Source organism: Erinaceus europaeus, chromosome 6 (assembly GCF_950295315.1).
Source record: "Erinaceus europaeus chromosome 6, mEriEur2.1, whole genome shotgun sequence".
Taxonomy (NCBI): Eukaryota; Metazoa; Chordata; class Mammalia; order Eulipotyphla; family Erinaceidae; genus Erinaceus; species Erinaceus europaeus.
In genome coordinates, this window is record NC_080167.1 from 29,668,332 (window position 1) to 29,693,118 (window position 24,787).

The 24,787-nt window shown below is 37.5% G+C and overlaps 1 protein-coding gene across 1 annotated transcript in view; it reads left to right on the top strand.

Moving 5' to 3' along the window:
* Positions 1-24,787, top strand: part of PCNX2 (pecanex 2) — a 345,728-nt gene that overhangs the window by 80,260 nt on the left and 240,681 nt on the right. Inside the window, exons 13-15 of the mRNA XM_007522914.3 lie at positions 4,714-4,885; positions 10,982-11,092; positions 15,125-15,216. Coding sequence (XP_007522976.2) covers positions 4,714-4,885; positions 10,982-11,092; positions 15,125-15,216 — 375 coding nt within the window. The remainder of the gene's footprint in view (positions 1-4,713; positions 4,886-10,981; positions 11,093-15,124; positions 15,217-24,787) is intronic.

The following is a 24,787-nucleotide window of genomic DNA, read 5'->3' on the forward strand; positions in this document are numbered from 1 at the left end:
TTAGCAATACCAAACTATTAATGTTCAGGCCTCAGCAACCTCTTATGTGCAGTTTCTTCTGACTGGCTACACCTTTCTCTGTGGAGTCTTTAGGGATAGATTTAGTGCTCACAGATAAATGGACCACATGCCTTTGCACTGAGACCATTTCTTATGAATATTCCAGCTTTTTAAAAAACCTTTCCTTTGTTATGTGCTCCTGTGGGTTCCTGGAAAACATTTACAGTGAAATAAATCTTGATCTTCCCTTTATTGTGCTATAAAAGACGTCATATCCAGGATTTAGGGCTGCTTTTAAACCTGTGGTAATTCATAGTAATTTTAAAAAGCTTATAATTGGATGATCACATGCCATGCATTACTATCTTGTTAAATTCCTGTTTCCCATAATTGGTTTACATATAATATAGCTTTTTTTTTTTTATCTCAGACTGTGAATGTCAAGATAAGTAGAAGAAGCATAATTAGGGTATTAAGATGTATTGTTATGATTATCATCAGAAATCTTGGTTAGTGTGAGTAGAGATGTACAGCTCAGAAATGTTTTGTTCAAGTCTATCTTGCCACATTATCATCTTCCTATTTCAGTAAGTCCTCTTTCTAGGAGCTGAACTTTAATTTCACAATTTTAATGTCATTCATTGTCACTTTTTTCGTGGTGGCTTGGGGGAGGGGTGTTATATGAATTAAATATTCATTTCCTGCATGTACTTTTCACAAGTAACACAGAGCATGCCAAGAAGGGTGGATGACAAGTGTAGATGCAGAATCTCTGCCTGAAGTGTATTTTGACATTTCTCGATTTTGGGATTGTTTTGTCTTTAGTAGTCCTGTTCCTAGAGCACTAGATGTGAGCAATAATGTATAGTTATATAGTAAGAAATTATTCCATATTGTCATAGTGAGATGTTACCAATCAAGCTATATTTTTATTGTAGTTATTGTTATTAATGTCCTACTTGTTGGATAGGACAGAGAGAAATGGAGAGAGGATGAGAAGACAGAGGGGGGAGAGAAAGACACCTGCAGCCCTGCTTCACTGCCTGTGAATCCCCTGTAGGTGGGGAGCTGGGGGCTCTAACTGGGATCCTTATGCTGGTCATTGCACTTTGTGCCACATGCGCTTAACCCACTGCGCCACTGCCTGACTCCCTCAATCAGGTTATCTCTATTGAAGTAATTAAATAACATGCCAATTTCAAGTAGATTGCTGCCTGATTTGAGTTGGTATTTCTCTACCAGTTCTAGTATGAAAAGAAACAGGGTAGCTTCAAAATACTTCCTTTTTGTATTCTGACTGAGCCATGTTGGCATTTAGAAGAAGGCTGATTTATTATTTCAAATTATAGATGAGGAAATCTCCAAAATAATATGGTCAAGAGAATGAACCAAGTCCTAGAACACAGCTGTTTCTCAAGTCTAACACTGTCGTTAGCCCAAACTATGCTTCATTTATTGGGGGTTGTCAAGTGAACCAAAGTAATGTTCAAAATGAGATTAGTTTGAACATTAGAAAGAGAAGCTATTTCTTGTTTTTAGAATGACATTTCTTCTTTTTTAATATTTATTTATTATTGGATAGAAACAAAGAGAAATTGAGAGAGGAGAAAGAGATAGAGAGGAAAAGAAACACTTGTAGCCCTGCTTCACCAGTCATGAAGCTTTCCTCCTGAAGGTAGCGGGTTGAACCTAGATCCTTATACACTGTAATGTGAGTGCTTAACTAAGCACTCCATTGCCTGGCCCTAACTTTTTTGTATGTATGTATGTATGTATGTATGTATGTATGTATGTATGTATGTGTGTATGTATTTTTCCCTTTTAAAAAATGTATTAGTGATTTAATATTGATTTACAAAATTACATGACAACAGGGGTGTAAATCCATTTCATTCCCATCACCAGGATTCTGAATCTTCAGTAGCCCCACTACAAGCCACCACATGGGCTAGTCGTCATCTCTAAAACTGTCTGTCTATATTTATATGTAATTGCCCCATTTTTCTTCCTGATCCAATCCTCTCTACCCCTCCAAGTCACTCATGATCATTACAACCTCCATATGTCCCTTTCCTTTTCCTCCTCTCTGGATGCTGATGAAGCTGGAATTCAAAGCCCTCCTAACACTATTCCCCCACTGGGAGTATGGACCAAGGTTGTTTTATGGGGTGCAGAAGGTAGGAGTTCTGGCTTCTGTAATTTCTTTTCTGCTGGACCTGGTCATTGACAGTTCGATCCATACCCCCAGCCTATTTTTGTCCTTTTCCAGTGGGCCAACCTGGCCCTGACTTTTCTTCTTTGTTTCCTTCTAGCAGCACAGATGTGGCAAGCATTGAATAAATTTTTAGGGTCAGAAAAATTTAGAAAATAGCAAAATAAAGATAACTTTTTTTCATAACAGCTTCAGATACATACTCAAATTATTATAAAAATATTTAATAGTTATGGTATCATAGATCTGAATCTTAAAAAAAATTGGGCTGTCAGAAAAGTCATCTATTTTTTTCTCTGTTTTTCTATACAAAAATATTGCATGACTTTTCTGACAGCCCAATACATTAGACTGTAAAAGAAAGCAGATTCAGGACTATTTAAACATTTGAAAGTTAGGGTGGATACTGGAAGCAATCTGAATATCAGATACTAGTGAGAGAATAATGGAAAACAGGATACCAATTAACTTACAAAGGTGAATACATAGCGCTAATAGTGACTACTAATGATGACCTAGAAAACAAAAGGTCAATGGGATATCTGAGAGGCAGGAAAAAAACCAACTAGGATCATCTATAAATAATTTATGTTATGGACAATTTCCAAATGAGCTGGTGTAGCTGGGCAGCACTAAGGAATATGCATTTTAATACCACCCTCACCCCCATTGGCAGTGAAGGGGATCTCAGATCACACATAATAAATATTGGGGTGCCTAGAAGCATTCAAGCTTCAGGATTCAAATCTACGCTCTCTGTGTGCAAACTATGGCATCTTGGGCAAATTGCTTTCTGAATCTCAAGCTTTTCATCTATAGGAAAGTAATAAAATAGAAATGGGAAAAGATTAAACAAGATAATATGCATCAGCACTGGTCAGAATGGTGAATAGTGCTGGGGTCAGTATGGTCAACATGGTCATGAGGGGAAGTGAAAGGGAACCTTACATTTACCTCATAAATATAAATAAAAGCTATTCTCATGCTTAATTAAAAAAAAAAAGGTTAAGGGTAGGAATAGATGGCATAATAGTTATACAAAGAGACTGTCATGCCTGAGGCTCCAGGTTCAATCCCCTGCACTACTATAAGCCAGAACTGAATAGTGCTCTGATGAAGAAAGAAAAAAAGAAAGAAAGAAAGAGGGAGGGAGGGAGGAAGGAAGGAAGAAGGGAAGGAAAAAGAAAATTGGATCTGGTGGCTCTACAATGATATCTTGAACTGGTTCAAGGCCAAACATTTGCAATTTCTAGAAATCATTATTTTTAACCTTTCAGTTAAGGAAGAATTAGGGCAAGTGGGGGAAAGTTATTTAGTTATACTTTCTAAACAGTGGTACTTATAGAAAATGTTTCATGTGTTTGTGCATTTACATACTAAATGGCCATCAATAACAGTCAATCTATTATTCTATACACTTGATAAGAAATGAATTAAGGTGTAACTTACGTTTTAGTTTCATTATTTTTTTCATTGCAGAGAAAGTATTCCCATACCTATTAATTTGTGACCTAGTTGAATCCAAAAGGAAATTTCATAGAAGTGCAAATATTCCTCCTAGACTGAGTCTGGACTCAGGACCAAACACAGCCAGCCCCCATGGATAGCCTGTGTTTTCTTTCCTATTAAAAGATAGTCTCAAAATAGAACTATTTCCATTATAGAAGCAATGGCAATTTAAATTGCATTTCTAAATATAACATGTTCAAGGAAATCACTTAAAATACATCCAAAACCATATCACTTTAATGTTTAGAATTTATACTCAAAATAGTTATTGAATTGCAAAGAATATTCTCTCTTAATTCATTTTGGTTATTTTTTGAAATGTAATTTGTGCAATAAATTTTTAATGACTTTTGCCCTGGAAAATTGATAATGTATCTTTTTCTAATTTTCTATCTATTCCAAGAGAAGGACAAGCAATGTTTCTATTTCTTCTGTAAGAATATTTTGTTAACTAAGATGAGACATCTTAAATTTTGGGTTCTCCTTAGAGAAATGAATATATATTATACTAATATATATATATGTTAATCTGCTACACTAAGCAATTGTATAAAATTTCTAAGGTATTATTTTATATATATATTGTCTTGCTGTCTAAGTCACAAGGAATTGAAGCCCACATATTATAATTCTATTTCTTATTAATAATGTAACTCAAAGTAGACCCTGTAGAACAAATAAATTCTTAAGTTAGTTTTTTATTTGAAATAAATGATATAAATTGAAATTTTACTGTGTGAAAGTATTGAATTAGGTCTAGAGTTTCTCCAAGGTTTATACATTTTCACATAAATTTTGCTAAGTCAGATGTGTAACAAGATTTTTTATGCTGATTTGACACCAGTTTTGTTTTTCTTTTCTTGAAATCTTTGTGCCTATGAATTACTGTAAATAAGAGGTGTTCTGTGGTTAAGTTGTATGATATGGTATAATTTACTGATCTTTGATATTTAATCTTAAAAAGTATTTAGAAAATGTGTTTATTTTTCTAGGGTCACAACCAAATCATAACATATAGCAGACCAGTCTATTTTTGTGTGCTGTGTGGCCTTATTTTGCTTCTTGATACAGGGGCCAAAGCCAGGCACCCTCCCACTTACATTGTCTATGGCCTGAAGCTCTTCTCTTCAGGGTCCCTCCAATCAGCTAGGGATCTATTAATAGGTAAGTCAATTTGGGTGCTGTGGAGAGAAAATAGAAGACTTTCAGGAAACTGGAGCCTCAAATTGTTCAACAGTGTAATGATTCTAAGGGTCTGAAGAGTTTCATGAGTAAGAATTGGTTGCACTATAATATCTGACAACCTTGAGGTATTAGTGGTAATTCTTGAAATGGGGATAGTTTTTCTTTTCTCTTTTTCTGAGATTTTTTTATTAGTGATTTATTAATGTTTGACAAAATTGTGGGATAAGAGAGGTACAATTCCATACATTCCCACCACCCTAGTTCCATATCCCATCCCCTCCATTGGAAGCTTTCCCATTCTCTATTCCTCTGGAGTATGGACCAGAGGTCTTTATGGGGTGCAGAAGGTGGTAGCTCTGGCTTCTGTAATTGCTTCTCTGCTGGACATGGCCATTGGCAGGCCAATCCATAGCCCCAGCCTATCTTTCCCTAGTGGGGTAGGACTCTGGGGAGGTAGGTTTCCAGGACACATTGGTGAGGTCTTCTGCCCAGGGAAGTAGGGTTAGCATCATGGTAGCATCTACCATATAGATATAAAGAAGAAGAAATTATTTAATAATCAGATACCTACAGGTAAGAATACAATGTGAAGTATGGGGTTTTCATGTTAGATGAAGCCAGGAAGTCTATTTTAGGTAGATTTCCAGGGGCCAGTGACTACTAATTTTTGCTTGAGCCTGGTAGCTAACATGCAGGTGGGCTAAGAGTATTGTCAAGGAAGATGATGTCAGAGTTGAGAATGGGACTAGAAAGCACTCTTTGCCTTGATTCTTTCCTTTTCTTTTTTGCCTCCAGGGTTATTGCTGGGGTTTGGTTCCAGCACTATGAATCTACTTCTTGCGGCCATTTTTTTTTTCATTTTATTGGATAGGACAGAAAGAAATTGAGAGAAGAGGGGAAATAGAGAAAGACAGACAACTGCATATCTACTTCGTCATCTCATGTGGAGTGTCCCCCCAGCAGATGGGGAGCCCAGGGCTTGAACCTGATCCTTGCATGCATCCTTGTGCTTAGTACTATGTGTGCTTAATCAGGTGCACCAGGCCCCCATGAAGATAGTTTTTCTGTGGAGAGGAAATAGCATCCCCATCTTTATGACACAGCTGCTCTGGTTAATCATAAATGGGCGTGGTTTAGTTCAGGTAGAGTTCTGCATCTGATGGTTACCTAGTCTTCCACTGGTACATTTTGATTCCTTTAATGTCTTGGCAGTTTTTGCTGTAAAATACTCTGTTTACACAGGTGACCTAGTTTTATAATATTGAGGAAAATTCAGTTGTGGGGCAAATGTGACACAAAGCTAGTAACTAACAGTTCATTCCCTCTATACCTAACCAACTACAAACTCACATCCTCAGCAGCTCCCTTCCTATCACATCATTTAAAAGGTTGAGGAGCTTAATATCAAAGGTTTAGGGATCATGATTCATAGAGTCTGTGAACTCAAATAGGAAACAGAAACCTGTTAGAAATAAAAACAACTGACCCCATGATTAGTCTCTTAGCCTTTAGGACCGTAACCATACAAAAATAGTAATGTACCTTCAAGAGTACAACTCTTGGACATAAGTGGAGCTTTTGTAATCAGCTATTCATTTTATTTTTCTTGTTGATTACTTTAGGAAGGGGAGATAGTACAGGAATTGTGGCATTTAGCTTTTCTCACTGAACTTCATCTTTCTTCATTAAAGCTCCTCTTTAATACATATTTTGGTGTTTTCATCAATGACAAAAATAGTGATAAATAGTTTAGCAAATCAAATAAATCATTTCTGGGATTTAACAAAAAAAAAAAAGGAAAATAGAACAAAAGCAGTCCATATGGAAAGTGTGTTGAACATTCTAATTTGCACTGAATAGAAAGAGATTGTAGAAAAAAAATTAGAACATTTGCTAGATAATGGTTATAGAAACAAATACGATTTCCTGATTTTTTGAACAAGACAAAGGTAAGTAAAAGTCATTTATTTATTCTTTATGGATTCTCTTTAACTTCAGAATTCTTAAAAAACTACAAAAGAGCACCTGATAGGGAGTCAGGCAGTAGTGCAGCCGGTTAAGCGCAAGGACTGGCGTAAGGATCCCAGTTCGAGCCCCTGGGTCCCAAACTGCAGGGGGTCGCTTCACAAGTGGTGAAGCAAGTCTGCATGGGTCTGTCTTTCTCTCCCCCTTTTGTCTTCTCTTCATTTCTCTCTGTCCTATCCAACAATAACAACATCAATAACTACAACAATAAAACAGCAAGGATAACAAAAGGGAATAAATAAATAGATATTAATAAAAGGGCACTTGATAACAGAACAGTGAAAGGAGGTATGTACAGTGGAAGGAGGCAAGGAATTTGGAGGCTGGAACTGACAAAAGAAAGAAGAAAGGGGAGGAAATACTTTTTCTTATACATTGGACAGTGTGTGAATTAAGAAATAGAAACACTGAGGGTAATATTATAATATTTATTTTCTTCCTATGATCCTTCATATGAATACATAATATTCTTCTCTATATTTCAATCATTATAATGCAAAAATCTTAACTTTTATGACTAGGAATAGGATAAAATTCCTCTTAGTTATCATTCCTGTCTCTGGATACAGTCATAAGTGAAACATGTCCAGGTGGTACTGGTTGCATTGATTTAGCTGAGATCAGCAAATGCTGTATCTGACCCTGGGTTGGCAATGTAGACTAGACTAGGATAGGATAGGATGGATAGGATAGGATAGGATAGGATAGGATAGGATAGGATAGGATAGGACAGGACAGGACAGGACAGGACAGGACAGGACAGGACAGGACAGGACAGGGCAATTTTCCATGCTGAGGTTTGAGTTCCAAATTAAAGAACTGCTGTTATCTTGGAATGCTAAGTTAAAACAAAAATTTCTATTTGTTTATTTCTTTTTAATTTATTTATGTTTATTTAAAGGAAAATTATAAAAAGGAATTATTAAAACTTAAAAAATTTTAATAATTTATAAAATTTATAAAAAGGAAAAATTGAAAAAAACATAGGATAAGAGGGGTACAACTCCACAAAATTCCCACCACCAGAACACCATATCCCATCCCCTTCCCTGATACCTTTCCTATTCTTTATCCCTCTGGGAGTATGGACCCAAGGTCATTGTGGGATGCAGAAAGTGGAAAGTCTGACTTCTGTAATTGCTTCCCCATTGAACATGGGCATTGACAGGTCGATCCATACTCCCAGCCTGTCTCTCTCTTTCCCTAGTGGGTAAGGGATCTGGGGAAGCGGAGCTCCAGGACACATTGGTGGGGTTGTCTGTCCAGGGAAATCTGTTTGGCATCATGCTAGCATCTGGAACCTGGTGGCTGAAAAGAGAGTTAATATACAAAGCCAAACAAATTGTTGAACAATCATGAACCTAAAGGCTAGAATAGTGCAGATGAAGAGTTGGGGTAGGTGGGTCCTCCATTTTGTAGATAGTTAGGAGGCATATTTTAGCTATATTTGAAAGGGCCTGTGGCTATACTAGTGTTTTTTGTTTTGTTTTTTTTTCTTCTCCTGAGCCTGAAATCTGATATGCAGGTGGACCCTAGTAATGGCTGGAAAAGGACCAGAGAGCTGGATCAGGGAAGACAGTAGCTCTCTAATATGGGAAAGGGGTATAAATATTGTTTACTGTAATCCCCATCTATTTGATTTGGTGTGGGGTCCATATTGAGCTTAGGAGCCTATGAGACCTCTGCATCCCTGTAGATCTTGAGCTCACATTCTGTGGTCATGAGTAGGATCATTCCAAGTTGCCCCAATATCGACCCATCTTCCTCAGGTGTAGTAGAGAGTATGTTGTTCAACTTTTGTTCAGAGGATGGAACATTCTCTATCATTGTTGATCCAAGTTGAGGGCAAGGTCCTATGGGGCCCACAAATGGGGTCTATTTTGTTGTTCCTGATAGAGATGACTGGTAATAATGGAGAGAAGGATTTATTTGAGGTCTAGGCCAGTCAGTCTGTTTGGGAATCTCAGGACTTCCCGAATAGGGCCCCAGCTGATGGAGTGGCCTGATAATGACTAAAGAGTCATCATTAAAGTATGCCAGCCTCTTGCCCTTATGCAGCATTTGCAGTCCTTGCTTTGCTAAGGTTAGCTTTGGAGTGAGTGAGAGAACAGTAATAGGAAGTAGGTGAGGAGGGTATTTAAGTCTAGTTAGATACTATTTCATTAGGAACTTTATACTGACTCACTGCAGACTATTGTGTACTTTTGCTTTCAGGTATATATTTTGTTCTAATTTATGGATACGTGAGAACATATGCTCTATCTCAGGGGACCTGGTCTATATCTAGGTTTTGGGACTTTGTTAGGAAGTGAACCACCTGGAATGGAATGGAACCACCATGAATGGAAAGGTCTCACCTGAGTAATGAGGGTGAAGGGTTGACATTTCATGCCAGATGTCTCTGGACACAGTCTGAACTGAAGCATGCTGAGGTGATACTCATTACGTTGATTAGGTTGGGATTGGTGGATGAAATATCATCTGGTATGAATTGAGAGAAGCATGCAGGGAAGTGAGCCCCCCCCCTACAGGTTCCAGCACTGGGGGAAATATAGGCTCCATAGAGAACATGGGAGGTCCCTGCTGTCTTAGGGTTAAGAAGACAATAGATAGTTATTGCTATAATCACATTATTTGGCAATTGCATTAACTTTGACATATCCCTTTGTTAGGATTTGCTTTATAATAAACAACATCTCCATAATTTATGTCCTTTGAGATTATTTGTATATAGCTGTGCCACCGGTTGCTTCTGTTCTCCCTGGTCTAGGCTTTTAAGAGAGTCAACATATCAAAGACTCAGCCTATGTATTATAAAGACTCAATCTGTCTTTAAGAAGTTTGAGACATACATTCAATTTTTCCCATCTCATATTAATTAAATAGTGATTTATATGACTACAAATTAATATGAGTGTACATAAACACCATTCTCACCTCCAAAAGATTGTGTTCCACCCATCCCTGGTCCCCCCCTACCCCTCGCCGCCCTGGGAAGCTGAACATCCACCCTCAACTTCAACCCAGGGTTTTTACTTTGGTGCCCTACTCCAGATTCAGTCAAATCCTGCTTTTAGTTTCCCTTTCTATTCTTCTTTCTCAACTTCTGTTTATGAGTGGGATCATTCCATACTCATGTTTATCTTTCTGACTTAGCTCACCTAACATAGTTCCTTCTAGCTCCATCCAAGATGGGTCAGATGTGTTATTTTAAAAAATATTTTATTAATTTTTGAAGAGAGAGATAGAGAGAAGATACAGAGACAGAGAGACCAGAGCACAGATCCTCTGTGGCTTATGCTTGCTCTAGACATTCAATCTAGGACTTCGTAGCCTCAAGCATCAAGGCCTCCCAAACACTATCTATTTATTTATTTATTTATTTTCTTCCCTACACATCATCCTTCTTCCTGCTTGGGTTATCAGTGGGGTTTGTTATCTCCACTGTTCTTGGTAGCCATATTTTTTTCTTTTTTATGATAGAGAGTGAGCATAGTATTTAACTATTTCTTAGTTAAATACTATGCTCTCTTGCTCTTCTGTGATTTTGACATTCTGCTTGACTCTTCACTTGACATTAAGATTATAGTAGAATCTCAGCAACTCAAGTGACTGAGGTAACAGAAGTCCAAAGTGAGGTGCTTTCTTGGCTCCATCTCTTGTCCCTTTTCCCTGTAGGAAGAAATCCTCCTAACTGCTGTTCTTAGATTTTTGCATGTTCTTGTAGTTTCCTGATCTTATTTTCCTATCCCCATCTTTTCCATATTTCTGTCTGCTCTCTAAAACATCATCCTAGAGATTTCTTCTCAATCCTGGGCCACCTGCATTCAATTTCTTGAACCTCTTTTTCTGAAGAAGCTCCTTTTTTCTTCCCCAAGAACAGTTTCAACTCACCTTACAGAATCTCCTTATGGGTGACAGGAATTCAGTACTGTCTGTAGGATTCCAAGGTGGGCTTCACAGGCTGGAAGGGAGGGAAACAGGCTTGTGCCAGAAAACTTGGTGACAGTAACTGTACACTCACTATCTATTCTGTCTGTTCACTTTTAGCGTTTTTATATTGTTTCCCTGCAATTTCCCTCCTTGGACTCTTCCCACAGATCAACACTTTCTGCATCTATCTTTTAGAACAAATTGATATGCTGTTTTTTGGAGGTTCTGGTAAGTAATTTACTTCTTATTTGTTTTCTAGAGTTCCAATAAGGGCTAAGTAGTCCTAGTCATGGAATGAAAGCTGGACCTGTTAGGTTTACCTTGTCCCAAACATTTAAACGACTTGGAATTTAAAATCAGTCAGGTTGTTATTCAACCAAATTGAAGGTGGTCTATCTGGCCTTTGAGAGTAAAGACATAAAGCAGTAAAATAAACAAACAACAATAAATAGAAAGAGCTCTCTGAGCTGTCAAATAAGTTTTAAAATTTATCCTTTGGGAAGACGGTTTCTATGTAGAAATGTGTGAATTGCTATATGGATATGGTTGTAAATCTGTGACATTGCACGTGTTATGTCCATGTACATGGACCTGATTTCAAACTTCCCAGTACCCACCAGCAGGGGGAATGCTTCAAGAGTGTTTATGTGAAGCAGTGTTGCAAGTTTCTTTCTCCCTTTCTACCTCATCTTCCCCTTTCAATTTGTCTCTGTCCTATCAAAAATAAAAGAAGAAAATATTTTTAAAACTTTAAAAAATAAATACTTAAAAATTAATTTAATACTTGGAGAGTTTCTTATATATATATTAATTACTTCATTACAAGTATTATTAGTGATTTGGCATTGATCTGCAGAGTTATAAGATTTTGGAGGAATAATTTCATGCTGATTTCACCACCAATATTACTGTGCCCACGATCCTTTAGGAACCACCATAATTTTCACAAAGTCTAAAAAATGTCTGGGTACTAATCTTATAAAATTTTGTTTGCATTGGTTATATGCCCATGTATGAGTGAAACAGTCCAATAGTTGTTTATACTTTGCCTCTTTATTTACTTCACTTAGCATAATCAATTCTAGTTTTGGCAGAGTAATATTCCACTGTATGTGCACTCTAACTTTTTTAAAAAAGGATTTGTACTTATTTTTAATATTTCATTTTTTTATTCATTTATTGGATAAGACAGAGAAACTGGATGGAAGGGGAAGATACAGAGAAACCTATACAACTGCTTTACTGTTAGTGAGTCTTTCCTTTATCCAATTACCTGTCAATGGACAATTAGGGTGATTCCATATTTGGGCTACTGTGAATATTACACTTAATGAACATATGGGTGCATATATCCTTTTTATATCAGTGTTTTCATATCATTTGGATTTATGCCTTTGGATGTTATTGCTGGATCATAATATGTCTCTATTTTCATTTGAGGTCTTCCCATACTGTTTTCCATAGGAACTGTACCAGTTTGCATTCTCACAAACAATGTAACAGAATTTCTTTTTTTCCCACATCCTTTCCAATACTTCTTAGTTCTAATCTTTTTTATTATTATTATTATTTTATTATTATTTTTATTTTTATTTAAGAAAGGATTAATTAACAAAACCATAGGGTAGGAGGGGTACAACTCCACACAATTCCCACCGCCCAATCTCCATATCCCACCCCCTCCCCAGTAGCTTTCCCATTCTCTATCCCACTGGGAGCATGGACCCAGGGTCATTGAGGGTTGCAGAAGGTAGAAGGTCTGGCTTCTGTAATTGCTTCCCTGCTGAACATGGGCGTTGACTGGTCGGTCCATACTCCCAGTCTGCCTCTCTCTTTCCCTAGTAGGGTGGGTCTCTGGGGAAGCTGAGCTCCAGGACATATTGGTGGGGTCTTCAATCCAGGGAAGCCTGGCCGGCATCCTGATGACACTTGGAACCTGGTGGCTGAAAAGAGAGTTAACATACAAAGCCAAACAAATTGTTGAGCAATCATGGACCCAAAGCTTGTAATAGTGGAGAGGAAGTGTTAGGGAGGGTACTCACTGAAAACTCTAGTGTACTTCTGCTTTCTTACTTTGGTGCCATACTCCAAACTCAGTCAATTTCTGCTTTGCGTTTCTACTTCTTTTTTTTTTTTTACATGCATAACATTCCCCAGATTCCCATTTAACAATACAACCCCCACTATTTCATTCATCATTTTTCATGGACCTGTATTCTCCCCACCCACCTACCCACCCCAGAGTCTTTTTGATGTCTGTCACCCCCTCTGGTGTGGTGTGTATACCACTGTGACCTTAACTTGCATTTCTCTGACAATAGTTGATATGGAGCATTTCTCATAAGTTGTCTTCTTTGGAGAAATATCTACTATATATTTTCCTCACTTTGTATTGAGTTTCTTACTTTAGGTTGCTGAGCTAAGTATTTGCTTTTGATATCAGTCCTTTGTCAAATACGACATATTACTGCTTAATTTTAAATCTTATTTCCACCAAGTGGAAATAAATTCTCCAATCTTATAGGATTGCTATAAGGATTAAATGTAGTCATATGCATAGATGTGTTAGAGGTTAGTATGTGATTATTGTCATCACTTCTCTCTCTGTCACACATTCACAAGTGTGTGTGTTTGTGTGTGTGTGTGTGTACCTTCATGCTCACCTGAAAGTTGCTGACCCTACTCCTGTATATTTTGATCTATCATATATTTATATAGCTCTGTCCTTCTCTGTTTCTATCTCCAACTGTATATCTCTGCCTCAGTCTCCCCCCTTTTTTTTTGAAAATATAGTGACAGTGTGAAAATTACTACCCATTATCTTTTCAGAAAAGTGACTTTTATTTGTTTACTTTATAGTTGTCATCAAAGTTATCTCTGGCCTTACAATATGCCTGTACAATGAATTTGCCACTTTCAGCTTCCATTGTTTCTTTTTTCCTTCCTTCTTTTCTCACTTTTTTTTCAATTTTTTTATTTTCCCTTTTGTTGCCCTTGTTTTTTTTTTATTGTTGTAGTTATTATTGTTGTTATTGATGTCATAGTTGTTAGGACAGAGAGAAATGGAGAAAAGAGGGGAATACAGAAAGGGAAAGAAAGATAGACACCTGCAGACCTGCTTCACCACCTGTGAAGCAACCTCCCTACAGGTGGGGGAGCCGGGGGCTTGAACTGGGATCCTTTCACTGGTCCTTTGGAGAATGGAGAGGAAGATAAAGATAGAGAGAGACACTTGCAGCACTGCTTCACTGCTTCACTGCTTCACTGCTTGTGAAGCTTCCTGCCTGCAGTTGGGGACCAGAGGCTTTAACATGGGTCATTGTGGGTTATAATATGTTGAAACTTAACTTAAAGGGTGGCTTAGACTGTGTTGTAACTTTAATTTAAAAAGGTACATTAGGGCTGCAGCACTCTTAAGGGATTCATAGCGGGGAGCTGAGAACAGGTTTAAACAATAGAGACTTTATTTGGGTGAAACAGGTAAAAGACAAATATTTATCTAGGTGCTGCAAATAAGTGGCTCCATTTATGGTAAAGCAAAAGAGAGGTTTATTAAGGTAGTATGAAAGCATAGGACATAAATTTTAGATACACAAAAATAAGCAATTATCATCAGGGGTTGAGTACAGTACGCTAGGCCCATAAAGTCTGTGTTTAGTTATCAAAAGTTCATTCCCATAAGATAAATAATTATCAGCTGAGGTATAGATTGCTCATGGCTGTGGAGGGTCTTAAAGAGTTTACCTGCTAGCTCCCAGGAGAAGTAGTCATGGCGGATACCTGGAGCACTTCTGTTGAGATGCTTCTGACAAGAAGCACCAGCCACAGAGACCAAGCTGCTCCAAGTCAGTACTTTTATACATTCCCTTGTGTGTCCCTGCCTCAGGCTGACTTCATTTGTATGATAATTGTCCCAGACTACCTTTGGGGTCACAACAATAACACATGCACTCTACTAAATATGCCACTGCCTGGCTCAATCAGTGTTTTAGGGGTAATCAAAGAAGTATTTCTACTTCCATGCTGACATGTCCAAATAGTTTAAGAATGATGCAAAGGCTCTTCTAAAGTGGCTTTCTCCTGAATTCTCAGTTAACTGGTTATTCTTTATCTGTGCTATATATTACTGATCATGATGACTTATTTTTTACTCTTTTGATAAACATTTTATATAAAACAATCCCTCATTCTTAGCCTTTAGAGCATTTGTTGATTTTTAAAAATGACCACTTTAGATATACTGTTACATTTATGTTCCAGCTGTTTCTGGGATGACATCAGCCATTTACAGTGTAGCCCGGAGTATGATGACTGCTGCCCTGCTCCATGTATTCTGCTTCACTGCAGTGAAGGTAAGTTCTCTCACAGTCATTCAGTATGAATGTTTTTATCAAGTACATGTTTTCTTAAATTCCATAATAGATCGGAAAATCAGGAGTAGTAGGACCTGGTGGTGAAGTATCAGTGATATTAGAAGATTTACTTACATCCCAGCCCTCCCTCTGCAGGGGTCTCTGAGGCATAACTAGTGAATGAAAATTAGAGACTTCTGCTTCTGCTTCAGGTTTTGGGTATCAGAAGTCATTTGTTTCCTTTTTTTTTTTCTTTCTTTTCCTTTTTTTTTAAACCAGAGCACTGTTCAGTTCTGGCTGATGGTGGTGCTGAACCTGGGGACTGACCCTGGGAATTTGGAACCTCAGGCATGAGTCACTTTACATAACCATTATACTATCTGCCCCCATACCATTCAAAAGTCAGAAGAGGAATAACACAACATAAAGTTGTATGGACAAAGAACAGGAGAAACAGAGCAATAAAAGCTTAGAATTCTGAAAATAGATGGACTTTACTTACCCAAATGAAGTAAACTGAAACCTAGTCTAGTAGCAAGGGAATATGATAATGAAAAAAATGATTAACACAAAAGGATAAACATTAATTTAGAAAAAATAAAAAGGATAAATAACAGTTTTAACTATAATGGATATAATGGATGACTAAGGGTGGTAACCCTATTACTACATCTAAATGTCCCTCCCTGTTTTCTCCTCTCTCTGTGGGGCCTGATGGAGCTGGAGTTCAGAGCCCTCTTACCCTCTCCCTTCTATCACTTCTCCCCCACTGGGCGTATGGATCAAGATTCTTTTTGGGGTGCAGAAGGTAGGAGTTCTGGCTTCTGTAATTGCTTCTCCACTGGACTTGGATGATGACAGGCTGGGGCAAACACTCCCAGCCGGTCTCTATCTTTCCCTAGTGGGGTAGAGCTTAGCGAGGTGAGGTTTGAGGACACATTTGTGACGTCATCTACCCAGAGAAGTTAGGATGGGATCATGGTGTCTGAAAGGTGGTGTCTGGAAGGTGGCAGGAAATAAAGTGAGACAAAATAGTTAACAGGAGCTAAAAAGTAGGAACAGAGCAAATTAGATTAGGGGTTTTAGGGTGCACTGGAGAGGTCTTAATCCTCTCTTCCAAATTAAAAAAAATCAGTAAATAATATCTAAAATTGTAGAAAAAAACATCATAATGGCATAGTAAACACATTAGTCTGAAAATAAAGAAGTTACTAGATGATGAAAAAGATGAGTGCTATTCCCTTCAAGAAGCAGGAATTGGACAAGGAAATGGTATCCTGGGAGATTGCTGCTGTTCATTTCTAATGCTTCATAATAACAGTATCTGTAAATTTCTAAAAGAAGTAATATAAATCATGTTGACAGGGACATCTTCAATCAGTAAAAAAAATTATTATGCATTATATGTGCTTGGGAATGAATCCAGAATGCCCTACCACTAAACCAGCTTCTTGTCCTAATTTTACTATGTATTATTTCATAGAGAAAATAGGAGGCACAGAGAGATGAGAGAGAGAGAGAGAAATATGCCAAGACATGGCTTCATTATATATGGAGTTTCCTAGGTGCTATTCATGGTGCTGCCTTGTGTTGTGTTGTTGGTTATAAATAAGGTCCTCATAGTATTTTTTTTATTGAAAGTAGGGTTATTGCTGGGGTTTAGGGCCAGCATTACAAATCCATGACTTCTGGTGGCCATTTTTAGATTTTTTTCCTTTCATATTTGATAAGACAGACATAAATAGAAGGAAGAGGCAGAGACTGAGAAGGAGAAAAATACATAAACACCTGCAGAGCTGCTTCACCATTTGCGAATTTCCCGTGCCATTGGGGAGTGGGGGCTTTAACCCTGGTCCCTGCTCTTACTAATATCTTTACTCAACTAGGTGCACAACCACCCAGCCCCCAGGAAAAAGAAGCTTTATTTTTTATTTATAAAATAAAAGATAAATAGTACCAACAAAACCATAGGATAAGAGGGGTAAATTCCACACATTTCCCATACCAGAGTTCTGTATCCCATCCCCTCCACTGGAAGCTTTCCTATTTTTTATCTCTCTAGGACTATGGACAGAAAGTGGAAGGTCTGGGAAACAGAAGCTTTAACTGGGGGTTTTGTAATACTGAGTGATATTACTTACATGTGATATAAGCGATATATAATATGTGCTATATTACTTATATGTGATTTAAATATATATATGTGTGTGTGTGTGCATGCGTGTGTGTGTGTTTTAAGTGAACATATCCTAGAAAACATCCCTAAGTGGCTCCTTAGAGATATATTTTCTTATAAAAGTATGCCTTTTGTCTTCTACTTTAATATTCATTGTTTTCATTAATATATATATTTGCATATGTATATATGCAAACAGACAAAGTAAAATGAAAATAAACCTTTAAATGCTGACTACTGACCTGAGATTACAAAAGCGGGAGAGGATAGTGGATTGAAGGTGGTGAGGGTGTTAAGTGGACTGTATTTGTGGGATATTGGCACATTGGTGGCAGACATAGTGTTGTAACACATATGTCAAAGAGGTATGAAATCTTTTTTTTTGTACTTTTTAAAAAAATAATTTATTTTTTAAAATATTTTATTTATTTATTCCATTTTTTTGCCCTTGTTGTTTTATTGTTGTAGTTATTATTGTTGTTGTTGTTGTTGGATAGGACAGAGAGAAATGGAGAGAGGAGGGGAAGATAGAGAGGAGGAGAGAAAGATAGACACCTGCAGACCTGCTTCAACAGGAGCCGGGGTTCAAACCGGGATCCTTATGCCGGTCCTTGTGCTTTGCGCCACCTGCGCTTAACCTGCTGTGCTACAGCCCGACTCCCGAGGTATGAAATCTTAAAGTATATACAATCTTGTAAACCAATGTTACCTCAATAAAACAATTCCATACTGAAAGATAAATAGACTTTCAGACAAATAATGGAGGGCCCATAGGATTTAAATGTGTGTATGTATGTGTGTGTTTTAAGTGAATATGTCCTAGAAAACATCCCTAAGTGGTTCCTTAGAGAAATATTTCATTTTAAAAGTATGCCTTTTGTCTACTTCTTTAATATTCATAGTTTTCATTAATAATCCAGAGCATCCAATTGACTGTCAGTTCACAATCTTGTTTTTGTTTTGACCTCAATAGTATTTAAAGTACATTTAGATCAAACATTTAAAAATAGGTCATTGTATGTAAAACATAGTTCTTTTACTTCTTTAAGTAATTCAAAGCTCTGGCTGCACATAGTTCACATTTCCACGTAGTAACAACCTGATGAAGCTGATAGGGAGTAACAGCTACCCCAGATTCACAGATCTCATCGTCCACACATCTGCTATATCTGACCCATATTATGTGTTTATGTCTTCTCCCTTCCTAGGTGGACATTACATTTTCTGATCCTAGTCTTTTAGTTAAGTTGGAATTAAACTAGATGCAGTCAGAAATTTTTAAGGCTTTTGGCATAATTTCCCCTGAAGTACCTCAGGTCTAAATACAGGGAGAGGAAAAAACAAAATAATGGAAAATAGATTTGCACTTAACTAGGTGCACTACTGCCCACCCCTAGATGTATTTCTAAAGAAGTTGCATGCACTGAAACACCTAACACAAGTGTTGAAGGCTTCATGTACCAATTCAAATAGTATTAGAAGTAATGTACAGTTTTGAGAGTGCTGAATATTTTTTCTTGCAAAGTACTTAAAAGCTTTGGTAACAAATGAAGAATCTGATACTGAAAAAGACAACATAAGGAATGGAGAGCCAAATGAGCACTGGAGCACAGGATTTGACTTTGTGAGTCCCTAGAGGTCCTAGATTTAATCCCCATATTGTCATTTGCTATAGAGGAGACAGGAGCTCTGGTTTCTGTCTCATAAGAATAGACTATCCACTTTCTTCATCTCATCTTGGGTAAATCTTGAAGGAATCATGTTAAGTGAGAGAAGTCAAAAAGAGAAGGATGAATATGGGATGATCTCACTCATAGACAGAAGTTGAAAACTATTACTATGAAGCCAACCTGGGCAGAAGACCTCACCAGTGTGTCCTAGAATACTATATCTCCAGTGTCCTTCCCCAGTAAGGAACGGTAGAAACAGGCTGAGGGTATGGATCAACTTGTCAGTGCCCATGCCCAACAGAGAAATAATTACAGAAGTTAGACCTCCCATCTTCTGTACTCCATAGAGATCTTTGGTCCATATACCCAGAGGGATAAAGAATAGGGAAGCTTTCAATGGAGGGAAGTGGGATATGGAACTCTGCTGGATATTAACTCTGTAAAATTCAGTGTCTATTATATCTTGTAAACTTACTATATGTGCTTGGCAAATTGGTGAAGGGGTCCTTAGGAAAAAAGAAAATCTTATCCATCTTCGGTTATCAGACCTTGAGCTATTATACCGCTTATTGTTGAATGATGTTTTTGTTTATGCCTTTTATTCTTTATTCCTTTATATTTCTGGAATTGTTTTTTTTTCTTTTATTTTCTGCATTATGACAGATTGATGAGCCCTTGTGAACATTTTCAGTGAGTCAGCTGCCTTGTGAGATACAAATTTTTTGTGCAGATGATATGCATTTATGTCCTTGATTTTCATTATTCTCACTAGAGAGTAGATTGAAGGAGGTATGAAAGCATTTCTCTTCTGTAATGATAATTAGGGAAACATTTTATTTTCTTATTTCATGTTCTCTTTGACTCATCCAATATGGTAACAAATAGCATATATATGAACCCCTTTCTTGACTTAAATACTTGACAGTGATATATAGTAACAACTAGAAAATTTGCTCCCCAGAGAAATTACTCAGTGGTTAATTAGCTAGGTTCTTTACATGTCTGGATAAACCACAATTTCTATTTTTTTATTATCCCTTACAAAGAGCTTCTATTTTATTTATGGCAAGGGGATTCAGGCGTTGAGGCACATTATAATAATTTAATGTTTCACAAGCATCAAGAGCTGCTTGTGAGAGAGTCTTCCCCCATGTTCATCTAAGTACTAATCAGTTGCTGTTGAAACAATGACATTTTCCATGCATTTAGGATTTAAAATTTAACTGAGGTATAAAACAAGCTCAGTCCTAGAATAGTTAGTACTAAAATAAACCTTACATGTCTACTAGCCTCACTTACTCATTTTATTGCTTAAAATGAAGAAATGAAGCTAAAGAAATTGGCATGTTCAATGTCACACATAAAAGATTCCAGATATTGCGTATTTTTACTCTAATTTCTGTGTCACCCTCCCTTGGAATTATGAAATATATTTTTCTAGTAAATATGATAATTCACAGACATAAAGTAACTTGCAGATCTGTGACACTTTCATTTTTCAGAACATTTTCAAGTGTTTTTTATTTGTCCTTTGTTATAACATAGGGAATATAATAGTATTTGTGTATTCTAATAGCTAATTTGAAGCATAGAGTGCTTAACTTGTTTGCCTGAGGGCTCATGGATAAATTGCATTGTGTTTTTTCATATTGTAAAATGAATTTTAGTAATACCTGCATTATATAAATGTTGTCATAAGCAAATTAAAATAAATTTATAATGTATGTAGTATTTAGCTCAAGGCATCTCATAAAATGATATGGTGAACAAAATTCTAGAATTTCCCAAGGCTCCTGTCCTATTGCATGCCTCTTTAGATTTTCAACCCCCAAGTGTAGACATAACCTGTGAGTATTCTGGGATGCCACTCCTATGACTAGACTACATTATCTGGCAAAAGGGAAGGGTTTGTGCAGATTTAACTGAGGTGTCTGAATCAGTTAACTTTAAGTTAACCAAAGAAGAGATTATCAGTATGTGCCAGATGTATGCCACAAACCCTTTAAAGAGGGTTTTAAGACCAAAAACAGAGAAAGTAGCAGAAACTACCTTTGGCTTTGAAGAAGTAAAGAGTTATGTTGTGAAATTGTCTGTGGGAAAGGCAAGAACCTGGGGGTTACCTCTCAGAGCTAGAGTGGGTTACAATAAATAGGCAGAAAGAAAATGAGTTCAGTTCGATTGGTTAAAGAACTGCATTTGGCTCAACACTAGTGAATTTGGAAAAGGACTCTCAAGTCTATGGTAAAACTACAGTACTGGTCAACACTTTTTTTTGCCTGATCAAATGCTGAGCAGAAGATCCAGCCACACCATGCTCAGATTCTTGACCCATGAACATTGTGAAGTCATGTAGTTATAATGCCTAAGCTACTAAGTTTCTATTTTTTATTTTATTTTTTAAATGTTTTTTTCATTTGTTTTTTAAAAGGAAACATTGACAAAACCGTAGGATAAGAGGGGTAGAACTACACACATTTCCCATCACCAGAACTCCATATCCTATCTGCTCTGCTGATAGCTTTCCTATTCTTTATCCCTCGGGAGTTTGGACCCAAGGTCATTGTGGGATGCAGAAGGTGGATGGTCTGGCTTCTGTAATTGCTTCCCCACTGAACATGGGTGTTGACAGGTCGATCCATACTCCCAGCCTGCTTCTCTCTTTCCCTAGCAGGGGGAAGGGGGCACTGGGGAAGAGGAGCTTCAGGACACACTGGTGGGATATCTGGTTAGCATCCTGCTAGCATCTGGAACCTGGTGGCTAAAAAGAGAGTTAACATACAAAGCCAAACAAATTGATGATCAGTCATGAACTTAAAGGCTAGAATAGTGCAGATGAAGAGTTGGGGGGTACTCCATTTTATAGATAGCTAGTAGGCCTATTTGAGTTATATTCCAAAGGGCCTGTGGCTAAACTAGTTTTTTTTTTTTTTCCCTGAGCCTGAAATCTGATATACAGGTGGATCTAAGTTATTTTCTGGGGAGATGATATCAAGGCTGGAAAAGGACCAGAAAGCTGGATCAGGGAAAAGAGTAGCTCTTTAATATGGGAAAGGGTTATAAATATTGTTGTCTGTAAGCCCCATCTATTTGATTTGGTGTGGGGTCCATATTGAGCTTAGGAGCCTATGAGACCTCTGCATCCCTGTAGATCTTGAGCTCACATTCTGTGGTCATGAGTAGGAACATTCCAAGTTGCCCCACTATCGACCCATCTTCCTCAGGTGTAGCACAGAGTATGTTGTTCAACTTTTGTTCAGAGGATGGAACATTCTCTATCATTGTTGATCCAAGTTGAGGGCAAGGTCCTATGGGGCCCACAAATGGGGTCTATTTTGTTGTTCCTGATAGAGATGACTGGTAATAATGGAGAGAAGGATTTATTTGAGGTCTAGGCCCATCATGTCTGTTCAGGAATCTCAGGACTCTCCGAATAGGGCCCCAACTGATGGAGTGGCCTGATAATGACTAAAGAGTCATCATTAAAGTATGCCAGCCTCTTGCCCTTATGCAGCTTTTGCAGTCCTTGCTTTGCTAAGGTTAGCTTTGGAGTGAGTGAGAGTACAGTAATAGGAAGTAGGTGAGGAGGGAATCTAAGTCTAATTAGATACTATTTCATTAGGAACTTTATACTGACTCACTGCAGACTATTGTGTACTTTTGCTTTCAGGTATATATTTTGCTCTAATTTATGGATATGTGAGAACATATGCTCTATCTCAGGGGACCTGGTCTATATCTAGGTTTTGGGACTTTGTTAGGAAGTGAATCACCTGGAATGGAATTAGAGAATCCTGTGAAAGGAAAGGTCTCACCCAAGGAATGAGGGTGAAACATCGACATTCCATGCCTGATGTCTCTGGACACAATCTGAAGTGAAGCATGCTGAGGTGGTACTTGTTGCATTCATTAGGTTGAGATCAGCAGATTTTTAAAAAAATTTTTTTATTTAAGAAAGGATTAATTAACAAAACCATAGGGTAGGAGGGGTACAACTCCACACAGTGACCACCACCCAATCTCCATATCCCACCCCCTCCCCTGATAGCTTTCCCATTCTCTATCCCTCTGGGAGCATGGACCCAGGGTCATTGAGGGTTGCAGAAGGTAGAAGGTCTGGCTTCTGTAATTGCTTCCCCGCTGAACATGGGCGTTGACTGGTCGGTCCATACTCCCAGTCCAGCAGATTTTTTTTATATTTATAATTTTATTTTTTTAATTGTTCCCCTTTTGTTGCCCTTGTTGTTTATCACTGTTGTTGTTATTGTTATTATTGCTGTATAGGACAGAGAGAAATGGAGAGAGGAGGGGGAAGACAGAGAGGGTGAGAGAAAGATAAACACCTGCAGACCTGCTTCACTGCCTGTGAAGTGACCTCCGTGCAGGTAGGGAGCCTGGGCGCTCAAACTGGGATCCTTATGTCAGTCCTTGCACTTCATGCCATGTGTGCTTAACTTGCTGTGCCACCGCCCAGCTCCCCCACTGAGTTTTTATTATTATTATTTTTGACAAAAATTAGTAACTGCCCACATGATTACCATTTCCTCCATTTCCACATCAAGAATTACACATAATCAGGTCTCTATTAAAAAATATAAAATATTCCATAATAAATAAAATAAAAGCTTCTGTTTAATCATGTTTGAGATGAGCAATACTTACTGTTAAGGTGTGATGTTCTGTAAATGTGAAGATACATAAAGTGACTAGTCAAATCATTTCTAAGTACACAGCAACTATTATTATTATTTTCTTTATTTTATATTTTATCTTTTATTGGGGGGATAATAGTTTACACTACAGTTGTCTATACATGGACAATTTCACAGTTTTGTGTTACAGGTATCTGGAAAATAATCTTAGCCCCATCTTCAGCATTCACCCTTCCATGTCTCTCTCTTCTTTGCTTTTTCCAGAGTCCCTTGCTTTGGCGCAGTATACCATCCCCTGACCAAAGTTCACACTGTGTTCTTTCTTTTTAATCCTGTTTCCTTAATTCTATGTATATATACAGTATTCACCCATCTCTTTCTAACTCATCCTACCAACATTTTTCCTTCAGGTTCCATTGAATGTGAGGCTAAGATTGGAATTAGAGTTTCTAGTCTTAATATTTATGTCTTTGTTCACCAGCATTGGTCATATAACTGTCTATTCTGACTTCAGCTTTCCTATTTGTTTTTTCTTTTATTGTTATTGCTTGTTTTTCCAGTTCTGTCTGAACACTGATCACCTCACTTAGAGCTGGAGTTCCTTTTCTGCTTTTCATGTAGGATTCCTTTTAGTAATTTATGCAAGGCAAGATTGGTGCTGGTGAATTCCTTTAGTTTCTGTTTAAAAAATTCAACTTTTAAATTGATAAACTTTTAATTTCTCCATCATACTTGAGGATAATTTGGTATGATAGTGTTAATCGCTGCCAAGTCATCGTTAAATACTGTGAATATGTCATTCTCCTCTCATCTTGCTTCTAGGGTTTATAATGAGAAAACTGATTAGAGTCTATTAGCTCTACTTCTGTATGTCAGATTCTTCCTTCCCCTACCAGTCTTCAATATTTTTTCCATGTCCTTGATTTTGGATAGTTTTACCATGACTTGTGGTGTGGGCCATTATGGTTTCAGAAGTTTGAGTGTTCAGCTTCTCAGATGTCTCTATTTTGAAAAATGCCCAAGTGTGGAAAAATGTTCTATGATTTATTTACATATGTTGTTTGCCCCTTTCCCCT